The sequence below is a fragment of the Amblyraja radiata genome, chromosome 29 (genome assembly GCF_010909765.2).
Source record: "Amblyraja radiata isolate CabotCenter1 chromosome 29, sAmbRad1.1.pri, whole genome shotgun sequence".
Taxonomy (NCBI): Eukaryota; Metazoa; Chordata; class Chondrichthyes; order Rajiformes; family Rajidae; genus Amblyraja; species Amblyraja radiata.
The window spans coordinates 29,432,155-29,456,798 of NC_045984.1; the positions used below are offsets into that span (position 1 = coordinate 29,432,155).

Below are 24,644 nucleotides of genomic sequence, written 5' to 3' on the forward strand. Positions count from 1 at the left end.
TTTCCCCCCCATATCCCTTGATTCCGTTAGCCACTGGGAGAATGGGGTCACAAGGAAAATGTGCGGGCTCCATACAGACAGCATCCGAGGTCAGGATCGAATCCGGGTCTCTGGCGCTGTGAGGCAGCGGCTCTACCCGAGGGTTCAGCGACGGGGCAGAGAAGGGCCCGAATGCCTTGTTGCCGATACGACTCCTCATGTTCGGCGGGACGACGTCATTCTTTCCTTTCATCGTTTTGGGCAAAAACAAACAGACAGAAACTGGCAGCAACAGACTGAGAAATCCTACCTTCTGATTGGTGGGTCGCAGGTCAGGGGTGACGGTGAACACATTAATCAGCACTGTGTGAGGGAGAGAGAGAGAGAGAGAGAAAGAGAGAGAGAGAGAGAGAGAAAGCAGCAGTGAATATGTTGAACAGTTGATACTTAAACCAAACAAGTACTGAATGTTACCCTGATCCCAGGGAGAGATAGGTTGAATGGTGGAGTAGACTTGATGGGCCAAATGGCCTAATTATACTCCTATTCCTTATGACCTGATGACTTTATGACCTTCCATTCAACCCTGTGAGCTTAACATGCTCCTTCAATTCTTGCACCTCGATTAGATTCAAGATTCAAGAGAGTTTATAGTCATATAGGACAATGAAATTCTTGCTTTGCTTCAGCACAACAGAATATCGAAGGCACGAATACAGAACAGATCAGTGTGTCCATATGCCATTGTATAAATATATATTATCCCCAATTTAATTGATTAGTGCAGGTGTCAGAGGTTATGGGGAGAAGGCAGGAGAATGGGGTTAGGAGGGAGAGATAGGTTGAATGGTGATGTGGGCTTGATGGGCCAAATGGCCTAATTATACTCCTATTCCTTATGACCTGATGAATTTATGACCTTCTATTCATCTCCATCCCCTTTCCCCACCCTTTCTTCCTCCTGGGGTCTAAGACAAGGTGATGCATCCTGAGATACAGGTGATGGGGGTTGCAAAGGTGGGTGTGGTGGGTCCACCTTTCTGCTTTGGTTTATAGACGGGCTTGTCCGTCTGGATGAACACTGAAGATCCCTTGGAGTCGATGGTGACGGTTGTGAAGTTGTGGAAGATGTATCCACTGTCGGTGAGATGCCGGTTGCCCCACACCTTTAGCTGAGCCTGTCCACTGAAACCTTGCGGTACCTAGAAGACAAAGGAAAGAGGTTTAGTGGGGACATTGGGAGGGAAGTGATTGCATGGATGGTGGCGCAGCGGTAGATTTGCTCATCACAACGTCGGGTTCGATCCTGACCTCAGGTGCTGTCTGTATGGAGTATGCATGTCCTCCCTCTGACCACGTGGGTTTTCTCTGGGTGCACAGGTTTTCTCCCACACTCCAAAAACATGCAGGTTAATTGGCTTCTGCGAAATCGTCCTACTTGTGTGGGATAGTGCGCATGGTTGCTGGTCAGCACCGACTCGGTGGGCTGAAGGGCCTGTGTCCGTGCTGTATCTCTAAACTAAACTATATGACTTTACAGCACCCGACAATGAAGGGTCCGTCAGATATCCAGACCCAACCCACCAGATACCTGTACCAGCCTCAGATCAACATTTGTAAGAAGGAACTGCAGATGCAGGTTTATACCGAAGATAGACAAAATGCTGGAGTAACTCAGCAGGCAGCATCGCTAAAGAAAAGGAATAGGGGACTGTAGCCTGAAGAAGGGTCTCGACCCAAAACGTCACCTATTCCTTTTCTCCGGAGATGCTGCCTGACCCACTGAGGCACTCCAGCGTCTATCTTCAGTGTAAACCAGCATCTGCATCTCTTTCATACGCACTTCATTAACAGTCTATTAATGGTGGCAATAAAGCTATTGCACACCACAAGTAGCCATAAATTACAACAAGATTTGCCTTTTAATGGTGAGTGTGAGGAGATAATCGCTCGCCGGGCGGCACGGTGGCGCAGCGGTAGAGTTGCCGCCTCACAGCGCTGGTGACCCGGATTCGATCCCGACCACGGGTGCCGTCTGTACGGAGTTTGTACGTTCTCCCCGTGGGTTTTTTCCGAGATCTCCACGCTGTATCTCTAAAGCTAAAAACTAAATCTGAGTGTCATGGCTTCGTCTATAGCCCGCAGGGAGCGTAGTTCACCCAGCTGAGTGGTAGCCAGCTTGTCGAGGGTTGTTAGACCTGTACTCATCCAGGCAAGTCGAGTGTTCCATCATACTGCTGGCTTCTGCTTTGTAGACAGTGGAGAGACGAACAGGAGCCAGACTGTGACTCACCCGCTGAAGGACACCCAGTCTCCCCTCTGTTCTCGTCTGTTCTCATTCCCACTGGTTCAGATGAGAACCGTGGGCGGGCGGCAGCATCTCCAGGATGTTGACGATGGGGGGGAACAGGCCCTTCGGTCCACGCAGTCCGCGCTGACCAGCGATCACCCCGCCCATTAGTACTACCGTACACACTTGGCTTTACAGTTTACAGAAGCCAAACCTGTACGCCTTTGGAGTGTGGGAAGGAAACCGGAGCACCCGGAGAAAACCCACGCAGTCACGGGGAACACGTGCAAACTCCACACGGGCACGGCGACCGAGGTCAGGATCGAACCCGGGCCCCTGGCGCTGTAAGGCAGCAACTCGACCCCTGCCCCACCCTGTGCCGCCCTCTGCAAAAGTCACGCCTTTGAATACCAGATCTCCCTGAAATAGTAAATCCGACAAGGCCCCCCATGGCAACCAGCGATGGGCATCAAGGGTGGAGGGTGGTTGCCATGCAGATCCCAGCTGTGGCGCCACCATTGGTGGGAGGAATCAACCACAACACCACATGTGTACATACAACTTCCAGCACAGCCACTCCTGCAGGAATTGATGAGATAAATTCAGGGGATGTGTACGCACACGCACACACACACCAGAATGTAATGCAAACTCAACACAATCTTGTTTTCTTTGGGCATCCACTCTGTCAGTGCAGTTATTGCAGTGCTGTCATTAACTGCCTCACTGGCAACCTCTGTTGACAGATATTAGTACCGCAGGCACATTCCATCAATGCACCCAGTGTAGCTCCATCTGTTCAAGAGTCAAGAGTGTTTTATTGTCATATGTCCCAGATAGAAGAATTAAATTCTTGCTTGCAGCAGCACAACAGAATATGTAAACATAGAACACTGTAAACAATATGATAAACGAGAGAATTAAAAATAACAATTTCAGTGTGTGTGGGTATATATCCCCACGATCCTGTTTATATCAATGGGACGACGGTGGAGAGGGTCAAAAACTTCAAATTCCTGGGCGTGCATCTTTCCGGGACCCAGCACACTGATGCAATTATATAGAAGGCACATCAGCGCCTCTACATCCTGAGAAGATTATGGAGAGTCGGTATGTCAAAGAGGATTCTCCTGGACTTCTACAGGTGCATGGCAGAGAGCAGTCTGACTGGTTGCACCGTGGCCTGGTTTGGCAACTTCAACGTCCAGGATCGGAAAAGACTGCGAAAAAGTTGTGACCACAGCCCAGTCCATCATCGGCTCTGACCTCCCCACTATCGAAGGGATCTATCGTAGTCGCTGCCTCAAAAAGGCAGCCAACATCATCAAAGACCCACACCATCCTGGCCACACACTCATTTCACCATCGCCATCGGGGAGAAGGTACAAAAGCCTGAAAACTGTAACGTCCAGGTTCAGGAACAGCTTCTTCCCTCCAGCCATCAGGCTATTAAACACGACAACATATAAGCTCTGAACTACAACAGACTATTATTATTATTGAACTATATTTGTTTATTTATTAAGTATGTGCGACTATGTGTACACACACACTGAACTTTTTTTCTCCCGTTATGTACTGTGTTTACATATTCTGTTGTGCTGCAGCAAGCAAGAATTTAATTGTCCTGTCTGGGACATATGACAATAAAACACTCTTGACTCTTAACTCTTGATATACATATACTCACAAATACACATATATACAGTAGATAGATCATATATAGTGGGAAGATGCTGGTTTCAACCGAAGATAGACACAAAATGCTGGGGTAACTCCAGAATACTGCTCAGAGAATCACCTGAAATTTTTCTTATTTTAAATAACCCCATTAGAAGCAAAATATAATGTCAGACACAGGAAATTGCAGATTCTGGAATCTATAGCAAGAAAACAAGCAGCCGGAGAAACTCAGCGTGTCGGTCAGCATGCATTGAGGGAAATGGATAGGCAATGTTTCGGGACCTGAAAGACTATTTGTTCGTTTCACTCCACAGACGCTGCCTGACCCGCTAGGTTCCAAAATGTAATGTCAAACTATGAGAAATGTTATGTCAGCCTCAGATTGTGTATGGTTTATAGAATCATAGGTATTTCGGTACATTGGCTCACAGTATCCAACATAAGCAGAGTTTAGTGAATTCCACTTCCTAGCTTTAGGTCTGTTAAGGGCCTGTCCCACGAGCTTGCGACCTGCATGCGGCAAGCGTGACCAAACCGGAAGGGGGACCGCGTGGAGGTCGAGTGATCCCGGTACAGGGTCCGTCCCACCAGCATGCGGCGAGTATGACCAAACCGGAAGCCGCGCGGAGGTCGAGTGAGTGACGTGAAGTTCGAGCAATGTCCGCGGGAAGTTCACGCGTGACGTACGGCGTCAAGATGGCTGCGGGCCGGCCGCGCGGAATTTTTGAACACGGTCAGTTTTTCGAAGCCCCGCGCGATGTCGGGACCAGCTCCGCACAACTCCATACGGCTCCGGCGATCGAAGTGGGACCGGCCCCGCGAGGCCGTACGGCTCAAGCGACCACGTTAGGTCGCGCTTGCCGCATGGAGTCGCGTGCTCGTGGGACAGGTCCTTAAGTCTGCAGGTCATAGCTCAGTTTACCTTAATTTTACTTTAGTTTAGAGATGCATTGCAGAAACAGAAATAGATGGAGAGTGGGAAGATGAGTTGAGTTTATTGTCTCGTGTACAAAAGTACAGTGAAAAGGTTTTGTTGCGTGCTGACCAGTCACCGGGAAGACAACACGTGATTATAATCGAGCCATGCACAGTTTACAGGTACATTACAAAGGGAATAAAGTGAAAGACGTTTAGTGCAAGATAAAGTCCGAACAAAGATAGTTCGAGGGTCTCCAATGAGGTAGATGGCAGTTCAGGAGTCTGAAGAAGGGTTTCAGCCCAAAACGTTGCCTATTTCCTTCGCTCCATAGATACTGCTGCACCCGCTGAGTTTCTCCAGCACTTTTGTCTACCTTCGATTTTCCAGCATCTGCAGTTCCTTCTTAAACATGAAGTCTATGCCTCCAAGTTACTCATCTCACTGCTAAGGGAAATGTCCTGTTTACCCTGCCTAGGCCTCTCATCATTTTATACGTCCTTCTGTAATGTGGTGACCAGAACTATTGAATTGCTCTAGCTGTGGCCAAACCAGTTTTATTCTATTCTAACAAGGTCTTCCTACTCTGGCATTACAAGCTTCAGCTAATAAAAGCAAGTCCCCGTCCCTAACCCTTCCTAACTTATTGACCCGTAATGTTCCTGTCAACAATTTCTTCACTTGCACTCCGAGAACAGCATGGCCTCCACTAATATGTTACCTCGCATTTCTCCAATTCATCCTTTTCTGTCTACCTATTTAGAAACATAGAAAACAGGTGCAGGAGTAGGCCATTCGGCCCTTCGAGCCTGCGCCGCCATTCAATATGATCATGGCTGATCATCCAACTCAGTATCCTGTACCTGCCTTCTCTCCATGCCCCCTGATCCCTTTAGCCACAAGGGCCACAACTAACTCCCTCTTAAATATAGCCAATGAACTGGCCTCAACTACCTTCTGTGGCAGAGAATTCCAGAGATTCACCACTCTCGGTGTGAAAAATGTTTTCCTCATCTTGGTCCTAGCAGATTTCCCCCTTATCCTTAAACTGTGACCCCTTGTTCTGGACTTCCCCAACATCGGGAACAATCTTCCTGCATCTAGCCTGTCCAACCCCTTAAGAATTTTGTACGTTTCTATAAGATCCCCCCTCAATCTTCTAAATTCTAGCGAGTACTAAGCCGAGTCTATCCAATCTTTCCTCATATGAAAGTCCTGACATTCCAGGAATTAGCACACTGAAGCCTTCCCGTGGCCTTAAACTTTCCCCCTCACTGCACCGTGGCCCAATGGTTGAGTTGCCGCCTTACGGCGCTCGCAACGCTGGAGACCCTGGTTCGATTCCGACTACTGCCCGTACCGAGTTTGGACCTTCTCCCCGTGACCACGTGGGTTTTCTCCGAGATCTTCGTTTTCCCTCCCACATTCCAAAAAGACGTTCTTGGTTTGTCGGTTAATTGGCTTAGTATAAGTGTAAATTGTCCCGAATGTGCGCAGGGTAGTGTTAATGTGCGGGGATCGCTGGTCGGTGTGGACTCGGTGGGCCGAAGGGCCTGTTTCCGTGATGTATCTAAACAATAAACCGCATGCTGACTTTAGCATCAGCTTCTAACTTCCTCGCTCTGACCTCTGCATTTACTTGCAAATAGTTTTATCTTCATGATCTCTCAGGAGTGCGCACAATCTGCTCCCTTTCCAGGTCAAGGTGATTTGGAATTACAGTGCAGGACCTGCAAACTCTGACAGAGAAGGGGCAGATGGTTTTTGGTGCAGCAGGTGGGTGAGTTGTTCGAGATGTTACGCGCTCCCTCCACTGTCATGAAGATTTGACATGTTTAGTTCCTGCCTAGTTCTTCTTAAGGGGTTGGACAGGCTAGATGCAAGAAGATTGTTCCCGATGTTGGGGAAGTCCAGAACAAGGGGTCACAGTTTAAGGATAAGGGGGAAATCTTTAAGGACCGAGATGAGAAAAACATTTTTCACACAGAGAGTGGTGAATCTGTGGAATTCTCTGCCACAGAAGGTAGTTGAGGCCACAGTTCATTGTCTATATTTAAGAGGGAGTTAGATGTGGCCCTTGTGGCTAAAGGTATCAGGGGGTATGGAGAGAAGGCAGGTACAGGATACTGAGTTGGATGATCAGCCATGATCATATTGAATGGCGGTGCAGGCTCGAAGGGCCGAATGGCCTACTCCTGCACCTATTTTCTATGTTCTATGTTTCTTCCCCATTTTGAGCAGACATGGGCCAGGGAGCTCCAGGAATGTGTGAGGTCAGTTTTTCTCCCCCCCCCCCCCAGTCTATATTGAAACTTGAAGGACATGGCTGAAGTGTTTTCTCCTTCATCCTTGTAGTCTCTTGGTGTGACAGAGTTTGGCGAAGAGTGGAGGCATGTTGAGAAGATCACTTGTCTACTGGGGCTCCTTGTGGGTGATCGGAGCCCAAACGCTGAGGATATTGGCCCAGAGAGGGTGTCAACTTTGGTTTTGCCACTCCACAATGGCACTTGAAACGACTTATCCGGTCGCTTGCGATGCCTTTGCAGGCGAGAGGACTGGGATCACTACTCCTCTGCAGGCCACAAGATCAATGCCAGTTTTAAGCACTCTTTCCCTTGGTTGACCCAAAGACGTGCTTGCACGCTGGAGGCGATAGTGAGTTTCCTCATCGATGTCTGCCTTCAACCACAGATCCTTCCTGAGATATGGAAAGTGATCCGCATTTTCCGAGGACTAGTCTTGGACCTTGGTCATCGGTGGCGGGCAGTGGTGGTGGCTGGTGGATCAGCTTGGCAGAGGATCTTTGTCTTCCAGTGGTCTAATGCAAGGCCCGTTGATTCATAGGAATCTGTAATGTCTTGGAACTAGGTCTCTGAATGAACACATACACACGTCATCTGTAATTCAATGATTGATGTAGGTGAAGATGAAGGTTGGGCAATTTCTTGTTCGTTTGTAAATTAACTCCAAGTCAGCATCAACCATCTATACTTACCAAGAAAAATAAAGAACTGATCCCTATGGAGCTCCACTATAGTCATTAAAACTCTCAACTATAGCCCCGTGCTTTGTTGTTGAGCCAATATTAATAAAAGATGCAAACTTTCCCTTGGACTCTGTGGGGATTAAACTTTGTGAACAATCCGTCAAGTGGAAAAGGCCAAACACTTACTAAGAGTTACTGTACAGCCGTCCACCAATGCCCTTCAGTTTTGTTTAGTTTAGTTTGGAGATACAGCACATAAACAGGCCCTTTGGCCCACCGAGCCCGTGCCAGCCCAGTGATCTAGCACTATCCTACACACTAGGGATCATTTACAATTTTACCGAAGCCAATTAACCTATAAACCTGCACGTCTTTGGAGTGTGGGAGGAAACCAGAGCACCCTTCCACACAAGAGCCGTCATCTGGTTAGAACGCAACAAAGGCTTTTCACTGTAACTCGAGACATGTGACAATAAACAAAAACTGGACTGGTCAATGGCTGTCAAATGGCTTCTGCCACAGCTAAGTATGTGTATATGTGTGTGTGTGTATGTGTGTATGTGTGTGTGTGTGTGTGTGTGTATATGTGTGTGTGTGTGTGTGTGTGTGTGTGTATGTGTGTGCGTACATGTGTATGTGTGTGTACATGTGTGTGTGTGTGTGTGTGTATACGTGTGTGTGTGTGTGTGTGTGTGTGTGAGTGTGTGCGTGTGTATGTGCGTGTGTGTATGTGTGTACATGTATGTGTGCATGTGTGCATATGCATGTGTGTGTGTACGTACGTGTGAGTGTGCATATGCATGTGTTTGCATATGCGTGCGTGTGTGTGTGTATTTATATAGATATATATATGTGTGTGTGTGTGTGTGTGTGTGTGTGTGTGTGTGTGTGTGTGTGTGTGTGTGTGTACATATATACATTTCTTGTTTATTATATTTCTGACACAGTACCACATTAACATATCCTGTTGTGCTGCTGGGAGTAAGAATTTCATTGTTCTGTCTGGGACAAATGGCAATAAAACATTATTGACTCTTGACTCAATAGTGAGAAGACAAAGTTAATCTTTTCCTGGGTTCCAAATTGGTTTCAAGTGATCTCCATGAAAACACTTCGCAGGGAGTCTGAATATCACAAGACCATGATCAAAAGGAATAGCCGAGAATATGTTTGGGATTACAGGAGCCATTAGGGCCTGACCTGAAGGAATTCAGGCTGTGCTACTTGTCACAAAGCATCTGAGATGAACAGGCTCCGTTTAGTATACAGGTTGGTGCACAACGTTAGGTTGAGGTTTGTCTGTTTGGGGTTGGCAGTGACGTTCATGAAGCTGTGATTACACTCACAGTGGTCAGTGATTCATGCCTTGGACACAATCAGCCGTGACATGCAGTCAAAGTCAAACCCAACCCGTAACCAAGCAAGCTTGCGATCTAGCATCTAACAGGCACCGACACTCCCTACAACAGATACCACCTCTACCCTGGGACAGGGGTCCACAGACCCTGACACTCCCTCTGACAGACCCCAACTTTACACCGGGACAGATCCCAACTCTCTTCTGGAACACGGAATGCACAAACCAACTGCCTGAGGTGCAAGTACCTAACGTTCACGAGATTGATCCCTGGGATAGTGGGACTGTCATATGAGGAAAGATTGAAAAGACTAGGCTTGTATTCACTGGAGTTTAGAAGGATGAGGGGGTGATCTTATAGAAACATATAAATTTATAAAAGGACTGGACAAGCTAGAAAAATGCAGGAAAAATGTTCCCATTGTTGGGCCAGTCCAGAACCAGGGGTCACAGTCTTAGAATAAAGGGGAGGTCATTTAAGAGAAAAAACTTTTTCACCCAGAGAGTTGTGAATTTGTGGAATTCCCTGCCACAGAGGTAAGTGGAGGCCAAGTCACTGGATGGATTTCCGACAGAGTTAGATAGAGCTCTAGGGGCTAGTGGAGTCAAGGGATATGGGGAGAAGGCAGGCACGGGTTATTGATAGGGGACGATCAGCCATGATCACAATGAATGGCGGTGCTGGCTCGAAGGGCCGAATGGCCTCCTCCTGCACCTATTTTTCATGTTTCTATGTTTTTATGTTCTCCTTCCCTTGCCACGGTTCCCACCCACACTCCATTTGCATTAACCAAGTGATCACCAGTCTGTGATGAGGAAGGATCTTGCCCAGCCCAATTAGGACATCCATTATTACCCAGGCTTCAGCTACGAGCCATTGTGCAAATGCAGTCTCTCCACGGCTTCAGCAAGGTGATTACTGCTGCACTGGCTGCCACACACCTCCTACAATCACTGTACAAACAGCCACGGGGGAATCAGGCCTCCTATGCTCCTCACGTTCTCCGGCCCACTCCCCATCTCCAACCCACCTGGTGCAACATATTTGGGATCAGAGGAAAATGTTCCATGACCCAGGCTATTGGAGAGGAATAGATCGGATAAACGCGCAGAGTCTTTTGGCCAGAGAATGGAATCGAGAACCAGAGGAGATAGGGGAAAGATTTAATAGAAACCTGAGGGCCAACTTTTTTTTTTTAAACAAAGGGTGGTGGGTGTACGGAACAAGCTGCCAGAGGAGGTAATTGAGGCAGGTACGTTTAAGAAACATTGAGACAGGTACATGGATAAGACAGGTTTAAAGGGATACGAGCCAAATGCAGGTGGGACTAGTGTAGATGGGGCATGTTGGTTGGCGTGGGCAAGGTGGGCCGAAGGGCCTGTTTCCACACTGTATCACTCTATGAGAGATCGCAGGCACAGCTCGGCTGATGGATGGAAGAATAGAAGCCTCGGCTTAAATTTCACCTTTTGCTTTCTTCTCCAGATGCTGCTGAAGTCTCATGAAAGTGGCCAACAATCTCAGACCAGCTGCACTCTGGGGGGGGGAGACAATGAAAGGATGGTAGATGCTACATTGAGCACCAGTGTCAACCCGTGCCTGTCTCCACAGGAGGAAGATAGGGACACAAAATGCTGGAGGAACCCGGCACCTTGGACGGCATGGTGGCGCAGCGGTAGAGTTGCTGCCTTACAGCGGCTTGTAGCGCCAGAGACCCAGGTTCGATCCCGACTACGGGTGCTGCCTGTACGGAGTTTGTACGCTCTCTCCGTGACCTGCGTTGGGGTTTTCTCCGAGATCTTCTGTTTCCACCCACGTACAGGTTTGTAGGTTAATTGGCTGGGTAAATTGTCCCTAGTGTGTGTCAATGTGCGGGGATTGTTGGTCAGCGCGGACTCAGTGGGCCAAAGGACCTGTTTCCGTGCCGTATCTCTAAACTAATCTAAACTAAACTGTTAGGAAAAGTGATCAGTAGGGAGGTAGAGGGAGTAAGACTGAGAATAGACACAAAAAAGCTGGAGTAACCCAGCGGGTCAGGCAGCATCTCTGGAGAGAAGGAATTGGTGACGTTTCGGGTCAAGACCCTTCTTCAGACCGAGAGTCAAGGGGAAGGGAAATTAGAGATATATGGACGGTGATTATGGAGAGATATAGATCAAATGAATGAAAGATATGCTAAAAAGTATCAACGAGAACGGAACCAGGCCATTGTTAGCTGAGGGCTTGGTGAAAACTAAGAAACGGACAATGAAACTCAACAGGACAACTTTGAACCTCGTACAACAACTTGGGTGGGGGAGGGAGGTTGGGAGGGAGGTTGGGAGGGACGGAGAGAGAGAGAGGGGATGCAAGGGTTACTTGATGTTAGAGAAACCAATATTCATGCCACTGTAAGCTGCCTGAGACTGAGATGGAGAGATTGACAATAAACTAAACAGAGAATGAGAGGACAAGATGGTGAGGCCACAGAGAGAGAGAGGGCAGCGAGAATGGTGAATGAAGGAGAAATTTAGGTCAGAGCAGGGATGGATCAAGAGGCAGGGGGGGCATCGTGAATTACAGGGAAAGATACTGCAGATGCTGCAATCCTGAGCAAAAATAAATGTGTTGGACTAAACTCAGCGGGTCAGCCAGCATCTGCAGAGGGAAATGGATAGACGGTGTTTCGGATCGGGACCCTTCTTGAGACTGATGAGAAACTTTGGAAGTAATGGGATAATCTGAGGGTGAAAAAAAAAAGGTATTCTTGGAGAGAAACATAGAAAATGGGTGCAGGAGTAGGCTATTCGGCCCTTCGAGCCTGCACCGCCATTCAATATGATCATGGCTGATCATCCAACTCAGTATCCTGTACCTGCCTTCTCTCCATACCCCCTGATCCCTTTATTCACAAGGGCCACATCTAACTCCCTCTTAAATATAGCCAATGAACTGGCCTCAACTACCTTCTGTGGCAGAGGATTCCACAGATTCACCACTCTCTGTGTGAAAAATGTTTTTCTCATCTCGGTCCTAAAAGGTTTCCCCCTTATCCTGAAACTGTGACCCCTTGTTCTGGAGCGAGGGACAACAAACGTCACACGCAGAATAATAAGCACAGGATCTGCATTGTTGCCAATTTCACCACAAAAAAACCTCTGGCCAAAGCCTCTAGGCTCCTTCTCCCAACACCAATCTGTCTGTAAATAACGGCAGCCTTACCTGTAATGTGACTGTCCCCTTTTCTGCAAAAGAAGAACAGACAAATATGTGTTTTGATTACCCGAATACTCCACAAATACAGAAACACCCTTCATTAAAGTTGGGGATGAAGCAAACTTTCTGTGATCCAAACTCACCATAGACGGAGCCCTGACTATGAGCCACAGTTTCTCCTTTCACCACCAGTTGGACGTGGACATTGGTTTCTGATAAAGGCTTGAATATTGTAAAACTGACGACGGCATCGACCCCTGCCCTGAGGACTGAGGGAGCAGTCACCAGGTAACCCCTAGAACAGAGCAGCAGAAATCCGGGTCAAACTCTGCCAAGCACACACACACACACACACACATGCGCACGCACACACACACACGGGCACGGGCACACACGCGCACACACATTCGCATGCACACACACACACGTGCACACACACACACACAAGCACACACACATTCGCACAAACACACATACATGGGCATATGCACACACACACACACACACGTGCGCACGCACACACACTCCAGAACATGCCGCAATGCAAACTCCCCTTTCTCTCCCTCTCACTTTCTCAGCATGCACGAGTGCACACACACAAACACGTACACACATGCACGCACACACAAACACACACACACCAGAACGTGCCCCAATGCAAACTTCCCTTTCTCTCTCTCTCTCTCTCACACACACACACACACTTTCTCTCAACATACACACGCTTTCACATTCACTTTTTGTCACAGACACACTCATTCTCAAACACACCCACAATATCTCGCTCAAGTGCTAATTCCACACACACGCACACACTCATATGCACGCGCTCACTTTCCCTTGCACACTTCTCTTCATGTGCACATACATGTTGTCTTGCATGCACACGGTCTTTCACACGCACACTCTCACGTGCACTCACTTTCTGTCACACACGTTCTCCTGCACACACACACCCACTTTCTCTTGGACAGGCACACACTTTTTCACAGACACACACACTTTCTCATTACCACACACACCTCACGCACACACATGCATTTTCTCAGGCACGTGGACTCACACACAGACAAACCTTCTTACAGACACTCACTTTCATCTGCACATGTACAGCTTATCATGCAAACTTTCTCCTAAACTGCCTCACACACTCACCCTTTCTCACACACAAGCCTTCTTGCACACACACCTTCTGATGCACACCAGCATTTTTGCATGCGCACAAACTCTCCATGTACACATTCTCACACACATTATCACTATTTGCCCACAATCGCACAGCTATTTCCCCACACATGCACACGTTCTCTCACGCACACACACATTCACTCACATATGCACACACATATTTGCACACACACTGGCACTCACACTTTCCCACATATGCACCCACTCTCACGTTTTAACACGCGTTTACACAATATTCACTCACACATTCCCACTTAGGGTCGCATTTCTCACACACATGTACACATTTTCTCACACGCATTCACACATTTACTCTAAAACACTCAGACTCACATATACTCACAATTGCACAGAATCACTTTCACTTTCACTCTCACACACATTCTCCCACACACATTCTCTCATAGGCATCCCCACTACTCTCTTACACACATTCCTACTCTCCCATACATCCACACTCATTCACGTGAACTCGTACACACTCACACACACACATTTGCACTAACTCTCTCACACACGTGTTCACACTTACTCTTTCGCACCCATTCATACTTACTCTTCCATACACACTGACTATATCACACCCATTCACACCTATTCTCTCACACCCATTCACACTTATTCTCTCACACGCGTCCACACTTATTCTCTCACACCCATTCACACCTATTCTCTCACACCCATTCACACTTATTCTCTCACACGCATCCACACTTATTCTCTCACACCCATTCACACATACTCTCTCTCGCATTCACACTTACTCTGTCGCACACACGCGTTCCCAAACACGCGTACATTCTCTGTCTCTCTCTCTCACACACACACACACACACACACACACACACACACACACACACACAGAAACACTCACTGTTTCTGTTGGCACCAGGAGAGGAAACAGTAGCCCACGAGATTGGCTAAAATCCACCAGCAGCGGCTGAGGCGCCTCATTTCCAGAGCTGGGAATGAAACGCGTTTCCAACGCCGTGCGCTCAGCGAGTGCCGAGGGCCATGGAGAGCGGACAAGCCGCAGCCCGGAGCCACCTCGGCTTCAGCTCCGCGGCTTCAGCTGCTCGCTGCGGGAACCAGCGAGGAGGGGAGGGAGGGAGGGGAGAGGGGGGAGAAGGGGAAGGGGAAAGAGAGAGAAGGAGGGAGGGGGGGGGGGGGGTAGAGAGAGAGAGAGAAAGAAAGAATGGGAGGGAGAGAGAGAGAGTGAGAGGGAGAGGGGGGTGGAGAGGGAGAGGGATAGATAGATAGATAGAGAGAAGGAGAATGAGAGGGAGAGAGGGGGTGGAGAGGGAGAAGGAGGGGGAGAGAGAGAGAGAGTGAGAGAGAGAATGAGAGGGAGAGGGAGAGGGAGAGGGAGAGGGAGAGGGAGAGGGAGAGGGAGAGGGAGAGGGAGAGGGAGAGGGAGAGGGAGAGGGAGGTGGAGAGGGAGAGGGAGAGGGGGAGGGAGAGGGGGAGAGAGAATGAGAGGGAGAGGGAGAGGGGGAGAAAGAGAGAGAGTGGGAGATAGATAGAGAGGGGGAGTTATTTTTCGCGCAGAGTCCCGGCCTGTCTAGATGCTACTCGCAAGGCTGCCCGCAGTCGCTGTGTGTGTGCGGGACAGAGGAACCGCTCGCCGGCGCAAAGTTGCAGTCTGGGCTCTGTCCGCTTTGGGATGGGGGGAAAGGGCTATTGTTTCTGCGGATGTCTCTGAGCTTCCGTGCGGTTGGTTGGCTGCCTGTCCCCGGGACCGATCCCTCTGCCCGGCCACACACGTCCCATTGGCTCTGGCCCGTCCCTTTACGCCAATCCCAGCCCCCCTGGCTCCAGTTGTCTGCCCGCCCCCGGAGCCGGCAACTTTTACTCAAGTGGAAACTGACCGGTGAAACTGACAGACGGCGCCGCCGGGGAACCCCAGCCCCTCACCCCCCCCCCGGGGGGACAACCCCGAGCACAAGGCTCCCGTCTGAAGAGCTGTTCATCTTTCCCCAGGGGAAAAAAAGGGGGGATCTTATAGAAACTTACAACATTCTTAAGGGGTTGGACAGGCTAGATGCAGGAAGATTGTTCCCGATGTTGGGGAAGTCCAGAACAAGGGGCCACACACAGTTTAAGGATAAGGGGGAAATCCTTTAGGACTGAGATGAGATGAGAAAAACATTTTTTTTCACACACAGAGAGTGGTGAATCTGTGGAATTCTCTGCCAGTTGAGGCCAGTTCATTGGCTGTATTTAAGAGGGGGTTAGATGTGGCCCTTGTGGCTAAAGGGATCAGGGGGTATGGAGAGAAGGCAGGTACAGGATACTGAGTTGGATGATCAGCCATGATCATATTGAATGGCGGTGCAGGCTCGAAGGGCCGAATAGCCTACTCCTGCACCTATTTTCTATGTTTCTATGTCTAAGAAGGGTCTCAGGTCAAGTCAAGAGAGTTTTTAAGAAGGAACTGCAGAAGGTACACAAAAATGCTGGAGAAACTCAGTAGGGTGCAGCAGCATCTATGGAGCGAAGGAAATTTATTGTCATGTGTCCCAGATAGGACAATGAAATTCCACAGCACAACAGAATATACTAGGCATGAATACAGAACAGATCAGTGTGTCCAGATACCATTGTATAAATATATACACACATATGGATAAAGCCGAAACATCACCCATTTCCTTCCCTCCAGAGATGCTAGACAAAAAATGCTGGAGAAACTCAGCGGGTGAGGCAGCATCTATGGAGCGAAGGAAATAGGCGACGTTTCAGGACAAAACCCAGTTCTTCAGACTGAGTAAGTCAGCGGATCGGACAGCATTGATTTCTCTAACTTCAAGTAACCATTGCATCCTCTCTCTCTCTCCCTCTCTCTTATCTCTCCCCCAGCCTTGTCCATGTACAAGTTTCAATGTCGTCCTGTTTAGTTTCATTGTCTGTAACTCATTTTCACCTCCTCGCCCACAGCCAACAATGGCCTGCTTGTGTTTCCTTGATCAAGTCACTTTTTTTTGTTGCATATCTTTCATTCATTTGTTCTATCTCTCTCCCTTTCTATCTCTGGTTTCCCCTTTCCCCTTGACTCTCAGTCTGAAGAAGGGTCTCGACCTGAAACGTCACCTATTCCTTTTCTCCACAGATGCTGCCTGACCCGCTGAGTTACTCCAGCATTTTTGTGTCAAGAGTCAAGAGAGTTTTATTTGTCATGTGTCCCAGATAAGACAATGAAATTCTTGCTTGCTGCAGCACACACAGAATATGTCAACATAATACAGGACAGGAGATAAAAGTTCAGTGTGTCTATATACTATGCTAGCTTCCTTAGAAGACTTAGGAAGTTTGACATACCTCCCCCCCCCCCAATAAAAAAACCTCTCACCAAACTCTACAGATACACCCTGGAAATAAAACATGCTATTGGAGAGAGACACAAAGTGCTGGAGTAACTCAGCGGGTTCAAGCAGCATCCCTGGAGAAAAGGACAGGTGACATTTCGGGTCAAGACGTCACCCATTCCTTTTTCTCCAGAGATAGACAATAGGTGCAGGAGTAGGCCATTCGGCCCTTCGAGCCAGCACCGCCATTCAATGTGATCATGGCTGACCATCCCCAATCAGTACCCCGTTCCTGCCTTCTCCCCATATCCCCTGACTCCGCTGTTTTTAAGAGCCCTATCTAGCTCTCTCTTGAAAGCATCCAGAGAACCTGCCTCCACCGCCCTCTGAGGCAGAGAATTCAGACATGCTGCCTGTCCTTCTGAGTTACTCCAGCATTTTGTGTCTTTATCTTCGGTGAAAACCAGCATCTGCAGTTCCTTTCGAAGCGTTTTATCGGGCTGCGTTACAGCATGGTTTGGGAACAGCTCCATCCCAGAAATTGAAGAGAGCTGTGGACGCAGCCCAAACCATCACAAAAACATGTCTGAAGACTGGTTTTCTCCAGGGATGCTGCCTGACTTGCTGAGTTACTCCAGCACTTTGTGTCTATCTTTGGTATAAACCAGCAACTGCAGTTCCTTTCCACACACAAGCCAACCTCCATTCCATTGACTCCATCTACACTTCACTCTGCCTCGGCAAGGCCAGCAGCATCATCAAGGACCAGTCTCGCCCCGGCCAGTCCCTCTTCTCCCCTCACCCAACAGAAGTGTGAAAACGCACACCTCCAGATTCAGGGGCAGTTTCTTCCCGGCTGTTATCGGGCAACTGAACCAACTGTGGGATTCTCTGCCACAGAAGGTAGTTGAGGCCAGTTCATTGGCTATATTTAAGAGGGAGTTAGATGTGGCCCTTGTGGCCAAAGGGATCAGGGGGTTTGGAGAGAAGGCAGGTACAGGATACTGAGTTGGATGATCAGCCATGATCATATTGAATGGCGGTGCAGGCTCGAAGGGCCGAATGGCCTACTCCTGCACCTATTTTCTATGTTTCTATGTTTCTATCCTATCACCAACTAGAGAGCGGTCCTGACCCACTATCTACCTGGACAAAATTGCTGGAGAAACTCAGCGGGTGCGGCAGCATCTATGGAGCGAAGGAAAGAGGCCACGAAACGTGGCCTCTTTCCTTCGCTCCATAGATGCTGCCGCACCCACTGAGTTTCTCCAGCAATTTTGTCTACCTTCGATTCTCCAGAATCTGCAGTTCCTTCTTGAACACCACTATCTACCTCATTGGAGACCCTCGGACTATCTTTGATCTACCTTGCACTAAATATCATGTATCTGTACACTGTGGACGACTCGATTGTAATCATGTACAGTGTTTCTGCTGAGCGGTTGGCACACAACAAAAAGCAATTCTCTGTAACTTGGGTACACTGGGTGATAAAATACTAAACTAAACTAAACACCTCTGTTCCTTTTACCAGGGCTGGACCAAACAACCGAATCTCCTCCGCGCAAAGGACACAAAGTGCTGGAGCAACTCAGCGGGTCACACAGCTTCTCTGGAGAACATGGATAGGTGACGTTTCGGGTCGGGACTTGGACAATCAGTCTGAATTAAAGTCCCAACTCCGGAAGGTCACCTGCCTGTGTTTGACCCTCATCGCTTTGTCTGTATCCGTGTATCTGTCGCAATGTTTCTCAGTCACTGCCTCAACTACCTCTTCTGGCAGCTGGTTCCATACACCCACCACCCTTTGTGTAAGAATGATACCCCCCCTCAGGTTCAGTATTAAATGATGGGTCTTTGGCTGGAGATGAGGAAAAGCTTTTTTACCCAGAGAGTTGTGAATCTGTGGAAATTCTCTGCCTCAGAAGGCAGTGGAGGCCGATTCTCTGGATGCATTCAAGAGAGAGTTAGATAGAGCGCTTAAAGATAGCAGAGTCAGGGGATATGGGTGAGAAGGCAGGAACGGGGTACTGATTGGGGATGATCAGCCATGATCACATTGAATGGCAGTGCTGGCTCGGAGGGCCGAATGGTCTCCTCCTGCACCTATTTACTATTGTCTATTATGGAGGGCACTGTATAATAAAATAATAATAATACTAATAATAATGGATGGGATTTATATAGCGCCTTTCTAATACTCAAGGCGCTTTACATCGCATTATTCATTCACTCCTCAGTCACACTCGGTGGTGGTAAGCTACTTCTGTAGCCACAGCTGCCCTGGGGCAGACTGACGGAAGCGTGGCTGCCAATCTGCGCCTACGGCCCCTCCGACCACCACCAATCACTCACACACATTCACACACATTCACACACAGGCTGTGTGTGAATATGTGCCCAAGGACACAACGACAGTATGCACTCCAAGCGGGATTCGAACCGGCTACCTTCCGGTTGCCAGCCGAACACTTAGCCCATTGTGCCATCTGTCGTCCCAACTAATGAAGACAATCATTTATTTGCATCTTCGTTGATCTCTATGGCACAGTCTGGGACCTTTCTCCATTGTCAAAAGTGTTTTATTGCCATTATGTCCCAGATAGAACAATGAAGTTCTTCCTTGCAGCAACACACTGTAAACAATATAATAAATGAGGGGAAAAAAAGATGCAAGCAGCGGAACTAATCCATCATATCACTGCTAGAGTATCTCGAGTGAGCCTCCTACTTGCCCGATTGCTCAGACTGAACATGGCACCCACTCACCTCCCTCCCTACCCCACGACCTGTTCTGGTTTTGTTTCGGCTCCACTGCCCTGTGTACAAGTTGAACATCTAAACAAGCAAACTTCAAGCTCCAGCAGTGCCACAGTCTCCCCCTGCTGCCCAACTGCTGTAACAACGAGCGGCAATCCGCCCCTCTGCTCTGTGCTGGCCCTGACACTCTACACAGCCACCTGGGAGGGAGGGAGGGAGTGGCTGGAGATGTCGGGCAGGAGGAGCAAGGAGCCGGTGGGAGGGTGAACCAGGGTGAAGCCTCCAGCGCCTTCAAGTTCGACTGCGGGAGCCGCCCCCGGGAGGCTGAGATGCCCGGGCGAGGAGAGGAGAGAGGAAGGGACGCGGGTTCGCTGGCCGAGCCGGCCAAAGGCGACGGAGCCTGGGGCTCGCCTGGATCGAGCGGGCGGACGGAGCGGACTTTGGAAACGGCGCCAAAACATGGCGGCGTAAATATGCGGTAGAACTGCTGCCTCACGGTGGATCTGCAATCATTCATTATAATTGCTCCACTGTGGTCAAAGGAAGAGCATTCACGTCGTGGCCCTGTTTTCACCAATCTTTCCACCACCACGCACAAGAAACATAGAAAATAGGTGCAGGAGTAGGCCATTCGGCCCATCAAGCCTGCACCGCCATTCAATATGATCATGGCTGATCATCCAACTCAGTATCCCGTACCTGCCTTCTCTCCATACCCCCATACAAGAAGCGACAAGACAGACACCATTGTACGCAGATGCCGAGAGATGCGTTCAGCTCTGACTGAACAACTTCTAACCGTGTGTGTGGACTCGATAAGAAGAAGATTGTTCCACTCTTGTACACATCTCCTCCAAAAGCAGCATTTCTTACTCTAACTAAGCTCTCCTTTATCCCTGTACTGTATCTGCAGACTAGGGACGGTTTGATTGTGATCATGTACAGTATTTCCGCTGACTGGATAGCACGCAACAAAAGAGCTTCTTTCCACTCTACCTCGGCACACATGACACGAAACTAAACCCCGGGTACCGTCTGTAGGGAGTTTGCACGTTCTCTCTCGGTGACCACGTGGGTTTTCTTCAGGCGCTCCGGTTTCCACCCACAACCCAAAAGCGTGCAGGTTTGTAGGTTAATTGGCTTTGGTAAATTGTCCCTAGTGTGTAAGATAGAATCAGTGTAGGGGTGATTGCTGGTCGGCACGGACTCGGTGGGCCAAAGGGTCTATTTCCATACTGTATCCCTGAATAAAAACACCTCCAATCACCCTCTCCCACCATTCCCTTTCTCTTCAAGGTTTTGCATCTTTGCTTCAAACATCCCTCTGTTCACCTCAACCCCTCCTTGCACAACAAGTCCACACTGGGTGTGCAAGCAAAGAATTGTACTGTGCCTTGTCACATGTGAAAATAAAGTGTTCCATTCAATAACGTATTCCATTCTATTCCATTCAATAGACAATAGACAATAGGTACAGGAGTAGGCCATTTGACCCTTCAAGCCAGCACCGCCATTCAATGTGATCATGGCTGATCATCCCCAATCAGTACCCCGTTCCTGCCTTCTCCCCAAATCCCCTGACACCGCTATTTTTAAGAGCCCTATCCAGCTCTCTCTTGAAAGCATCCAGAGAACCTGCCTCCTCCGCCCCCTGAGGCAGAGAATTCCACACTCACAACTCTCTGTGAGAAAAAGTGTTTCCTCGTCTCCGTTCTAAATGGCTTACTCCTTATTCTTAAACTGTAGCCCCTGGTTCTGGTCTCCCCCAACATCGGGAACATGTTTCCTGCTTCCAGCGTGTTCAAACCCAGCGTGTCCATCCATCCTTCCCACTCCCTGGGTAAACTTCTTCTTGCGAATGAAACATAAATAAACCAAAGGAATAGTTAGATCTCGAGCCGGGTGTTGTCCCTGGGTAAAGTGGCTTCCACATAATTCCCCATTGGACATCCTGATTGATTTAGACAGCATTGAGTCCAGATCTTCCTGAATCTTTACTGAACTATCCGACCAACAACTAGAGAGCAGAGTTTAAGAAGGAACTGCAGATGCTGGAAAATCGAAGGTACACAAAAATGCTGGAGAAACTCAGCGGGTGAGGCAGCATCTATGGAGCGAAGGAAATAGGCAACGTTTCGGGCTGAAACCCTTCTTCAGACTCCTGAACTGCCATCTACCTCATTGAAGACCCTCGAACTATCTTTGTTCGGACTTTATCTTGCACTAAACGTCTTTCACGTTATTCCCTTTGTAATGTACCTGTAAACTGTGCATGGCTCGATTATAATCACGTGTTGTCTTTCCGGTGACTAGTCAGCACGCAACAAAACCTTTTCACTGTACTTTTGTACACGAGACAATAAACTCAACTCATCTTCCCACTCTCCATCTATTTAATTTATTCAATCCCATCAATTGGACGTTCTACCAAGATCACCATCTATTATCCATCACTAACAAGGCTGGTCGTTTCGTTCAGTGTTGTTCATTATTGTCATGTGTACCGAGGTACAGTGAAAAGCCTCTTTGTTGCGTGCTAACCAGTCAGCGGAAAGACTATCATGATTACAATCGATCCGTATACCGTTTAGTGCAAGATAAAGTCTGATTTAAGATAGTCCAAAGATCTCCAATGAGGAAGATGGGAGGTCAGGACCGCTCTCTAGTTGGTGAGAGGACGGTTCAGTTGCCCTGATAACAGCTGGGAAGAATCTGTCCCTGAATCTGGAGGTGTGCTTTTTCTTGGCTGATGGGAGAAGGGAGAAGAGGGAGTGACCGGGGTGGGTCTGGTCCTTGTTCATTGTTCATCACCTGCTCAGTTTTACAGCACTTTGTGTTTTTATAGTAAACCAGTGTCTACTGCAATGTTCAGTGCAAGATAAAGCAAGTTCCTTGTCTCTTATTCAATTCCTGGTGTGACAGCTCCACCTACTGTTGACTACAGGCAAGGCAGTATAGAGGGCAGGATTATTGGCACACTTTGTTGGCAATCCAATTTATTTAAAAATATCCAGATATAATAATAATAATAATAATAATAATAATATCTTTTATTGTCATTGCACGTCAGTGCAACGAGATTTAGTATGCAGCTTCCAACTGATGTAAAAGAAAAGTAAAATAAATAAATAAGCTGTGTGGCATGACCATCCGAGGGAGGCAGTCCAGGGGGGATGGGGGGCACTCAGCAGGGCCGGTTCAGAGCCGCTATAATAAAGCTGTTTCTGAGTCTGGAGGTTCGGGCGTAGAAGGCCTTGTAACGTCTGCCGGAGGGGAGTAGTTCGAACAGTCCGTTACAAGGGCGTGAGGAGTCTTTATGGATGCTGACGGCCTTCCTGAGGCACCGTGTGTGGTAGATGCCCTCCAAGGCTGGTAGCTCTGTCCCAATAATCCTCTGCGCTCTGTGGACGACGCGCTGAAGAGCTCTCCTCTCCGCCTCCGTGCAGCTCATACCACAGAGATGCCATACGTTAATATGCTCTCTGTGGTGCAGCGGTAGAACGTTGTCAGCAGCTGTTGGAGCAGACCAGTCTTTTTTAATGTCCTCAGGAAGAACAGTCGTTGCTGTGCCTTCTGTATTCTGTATTCCCCATTTATAGGTTTGTTTTTTGTCCTTAATTTCCCTCTCTTTACACCTCCTCCAGGTAGATCAGCTGCCATTAACAAGCCTTTACCACCTTGGCCTTGGCCAGCATATCTTTGACCATCTCTTGATAATTATCCTAAAGACCTCATCCCACTTAGGAGACCGAAACAGCAACCTCTGGTGACCTTGCCCGCCACCCTAAAAAAAAAATCAAGGTCGAGGTGACCTGCAACCTCCTACCACCTCCCATGCATATGTTGAAAACCTTCCTCGACTATGAAGAAAACCGGCTTCGACTAGACCTGCGACTACAAAAATGATCGATTTTTAAAAGGCAACCTATTTTTAGTCGAGCCCGGTTTTAAACATGATGTAAAAATAGCAGCAACCTAGATGGAGCCTCGACCAAAACCTCCTGTGACCTCATGGAAACCTTGGGTGACGGGCAAGGTCAGCAGAGATTGATGTTTAGGTCTCCTAAGTGGGACAGTGGCCTAAGTTATTTTCTCTCCCTCCTCAAAGTCATAGAGTCATTGTGTGGAAACAGGCCCTTCAGCCCAAGTTGCTCACGTCGACCAATATGCCCCTACACTGAATATGGACCACCTCCGCTGATTTCACTGGTATCATGTTCTCTACCATCTACACTGGTGTCATGTTCTTATCTTCAGTTTTCCTAGTTGTCATAATAGATAATCAGTCTGAAATCTCAGTCCTGCTTCTCTCTTCACTGAGTGCTGAGTGGTCTACTGTGTATTTCCAGCATTGTCTGTGTTTATACTGGAATTTTAGGCATTTTTTTGGGTATCCGAAACAAAATTCTAATATTCATTAAACAACACAATGTCAGGCAGCATCTGTGGAGAGCATGGATAGGTGACGTTTCAGGTCGGGACCCTTCTTCAGACTGACGGGGGGAGGGGGTGATGAAAGCTGTGAAAGAGGGGAGGCAGGATGAAGTGCAGCAAGTAATAGATGGACACAGGCGAAAGGAGCTGGGTTAATGGTTGGATCAACGACTAATGATTAAAACAGAAGGTGTGAGACAGCAGATCGTAACCATATACTCAGGACATTTACAAAGTCATAATAATAGAATCCAATGGGTTTTAAAAAAAATTAGATTTGACAGATTGAAGTGTATTTTCTGGACGTGACTAGCTGGGTTGACAAAACAGTAGTCAGTTTATTGGATCTGTGTTATGCTGGCAAGGCCGAAATACCTTTGCGGAGATGGTGGTACTCTGCCTTCTTCAATCGCTGTGGTAATTCTGCTGAAGGCTTTGGTTTTAGATAACAATTTTAATACAACTGATCATCTGGATGCTTTAGTTACCAGGTTCAGGAATAGCTACTTCCCCTCAGCCATCAGGCTATTAAACCTGGCTCGGACAAAAC

General features: G+C 48.2%; 1 protein-coding gene across 1 annotated transcript in view; it reads right to left on the bottom strand.

The window, feature by feature from the left end:
- cpamd8 (C3 and PZP like alpha-2-macroglobulin domain containing 8) overlaps positions 1-14,706 on the bottom strand; it is a 137,927-nt gene extending 123,221 nt beyond the window's left edge. Inside the window, exons 1-5 of the mRNA XM_033047088.1 lie at positions 14,470-14,706; positions 12,551-12,702; positions 12,414-12,436; positions 1,016-1,181; positions 290-342 (exon numbers count right to left, since the gene is read on the bottom strand). Coding sequence (XP_032902979.1) covers positions 290-342; positions 1,016-1,181; positions 12,414-12,436; positions 12,551-12,702; positions 14,470-14,549 — 474 coding nt within the window. The 5' untranslated portion in view covers positions 14,550-14,706. The remainder of the gene's footprint in view (positions 1-289; positions 343-1,015; positions 1,182-12,413; positions 12,437-12,550; positions 12,703-14,469) is intronic.
- Positions 14,707-24,644: the final 9,938 nt, after the last annotated feature.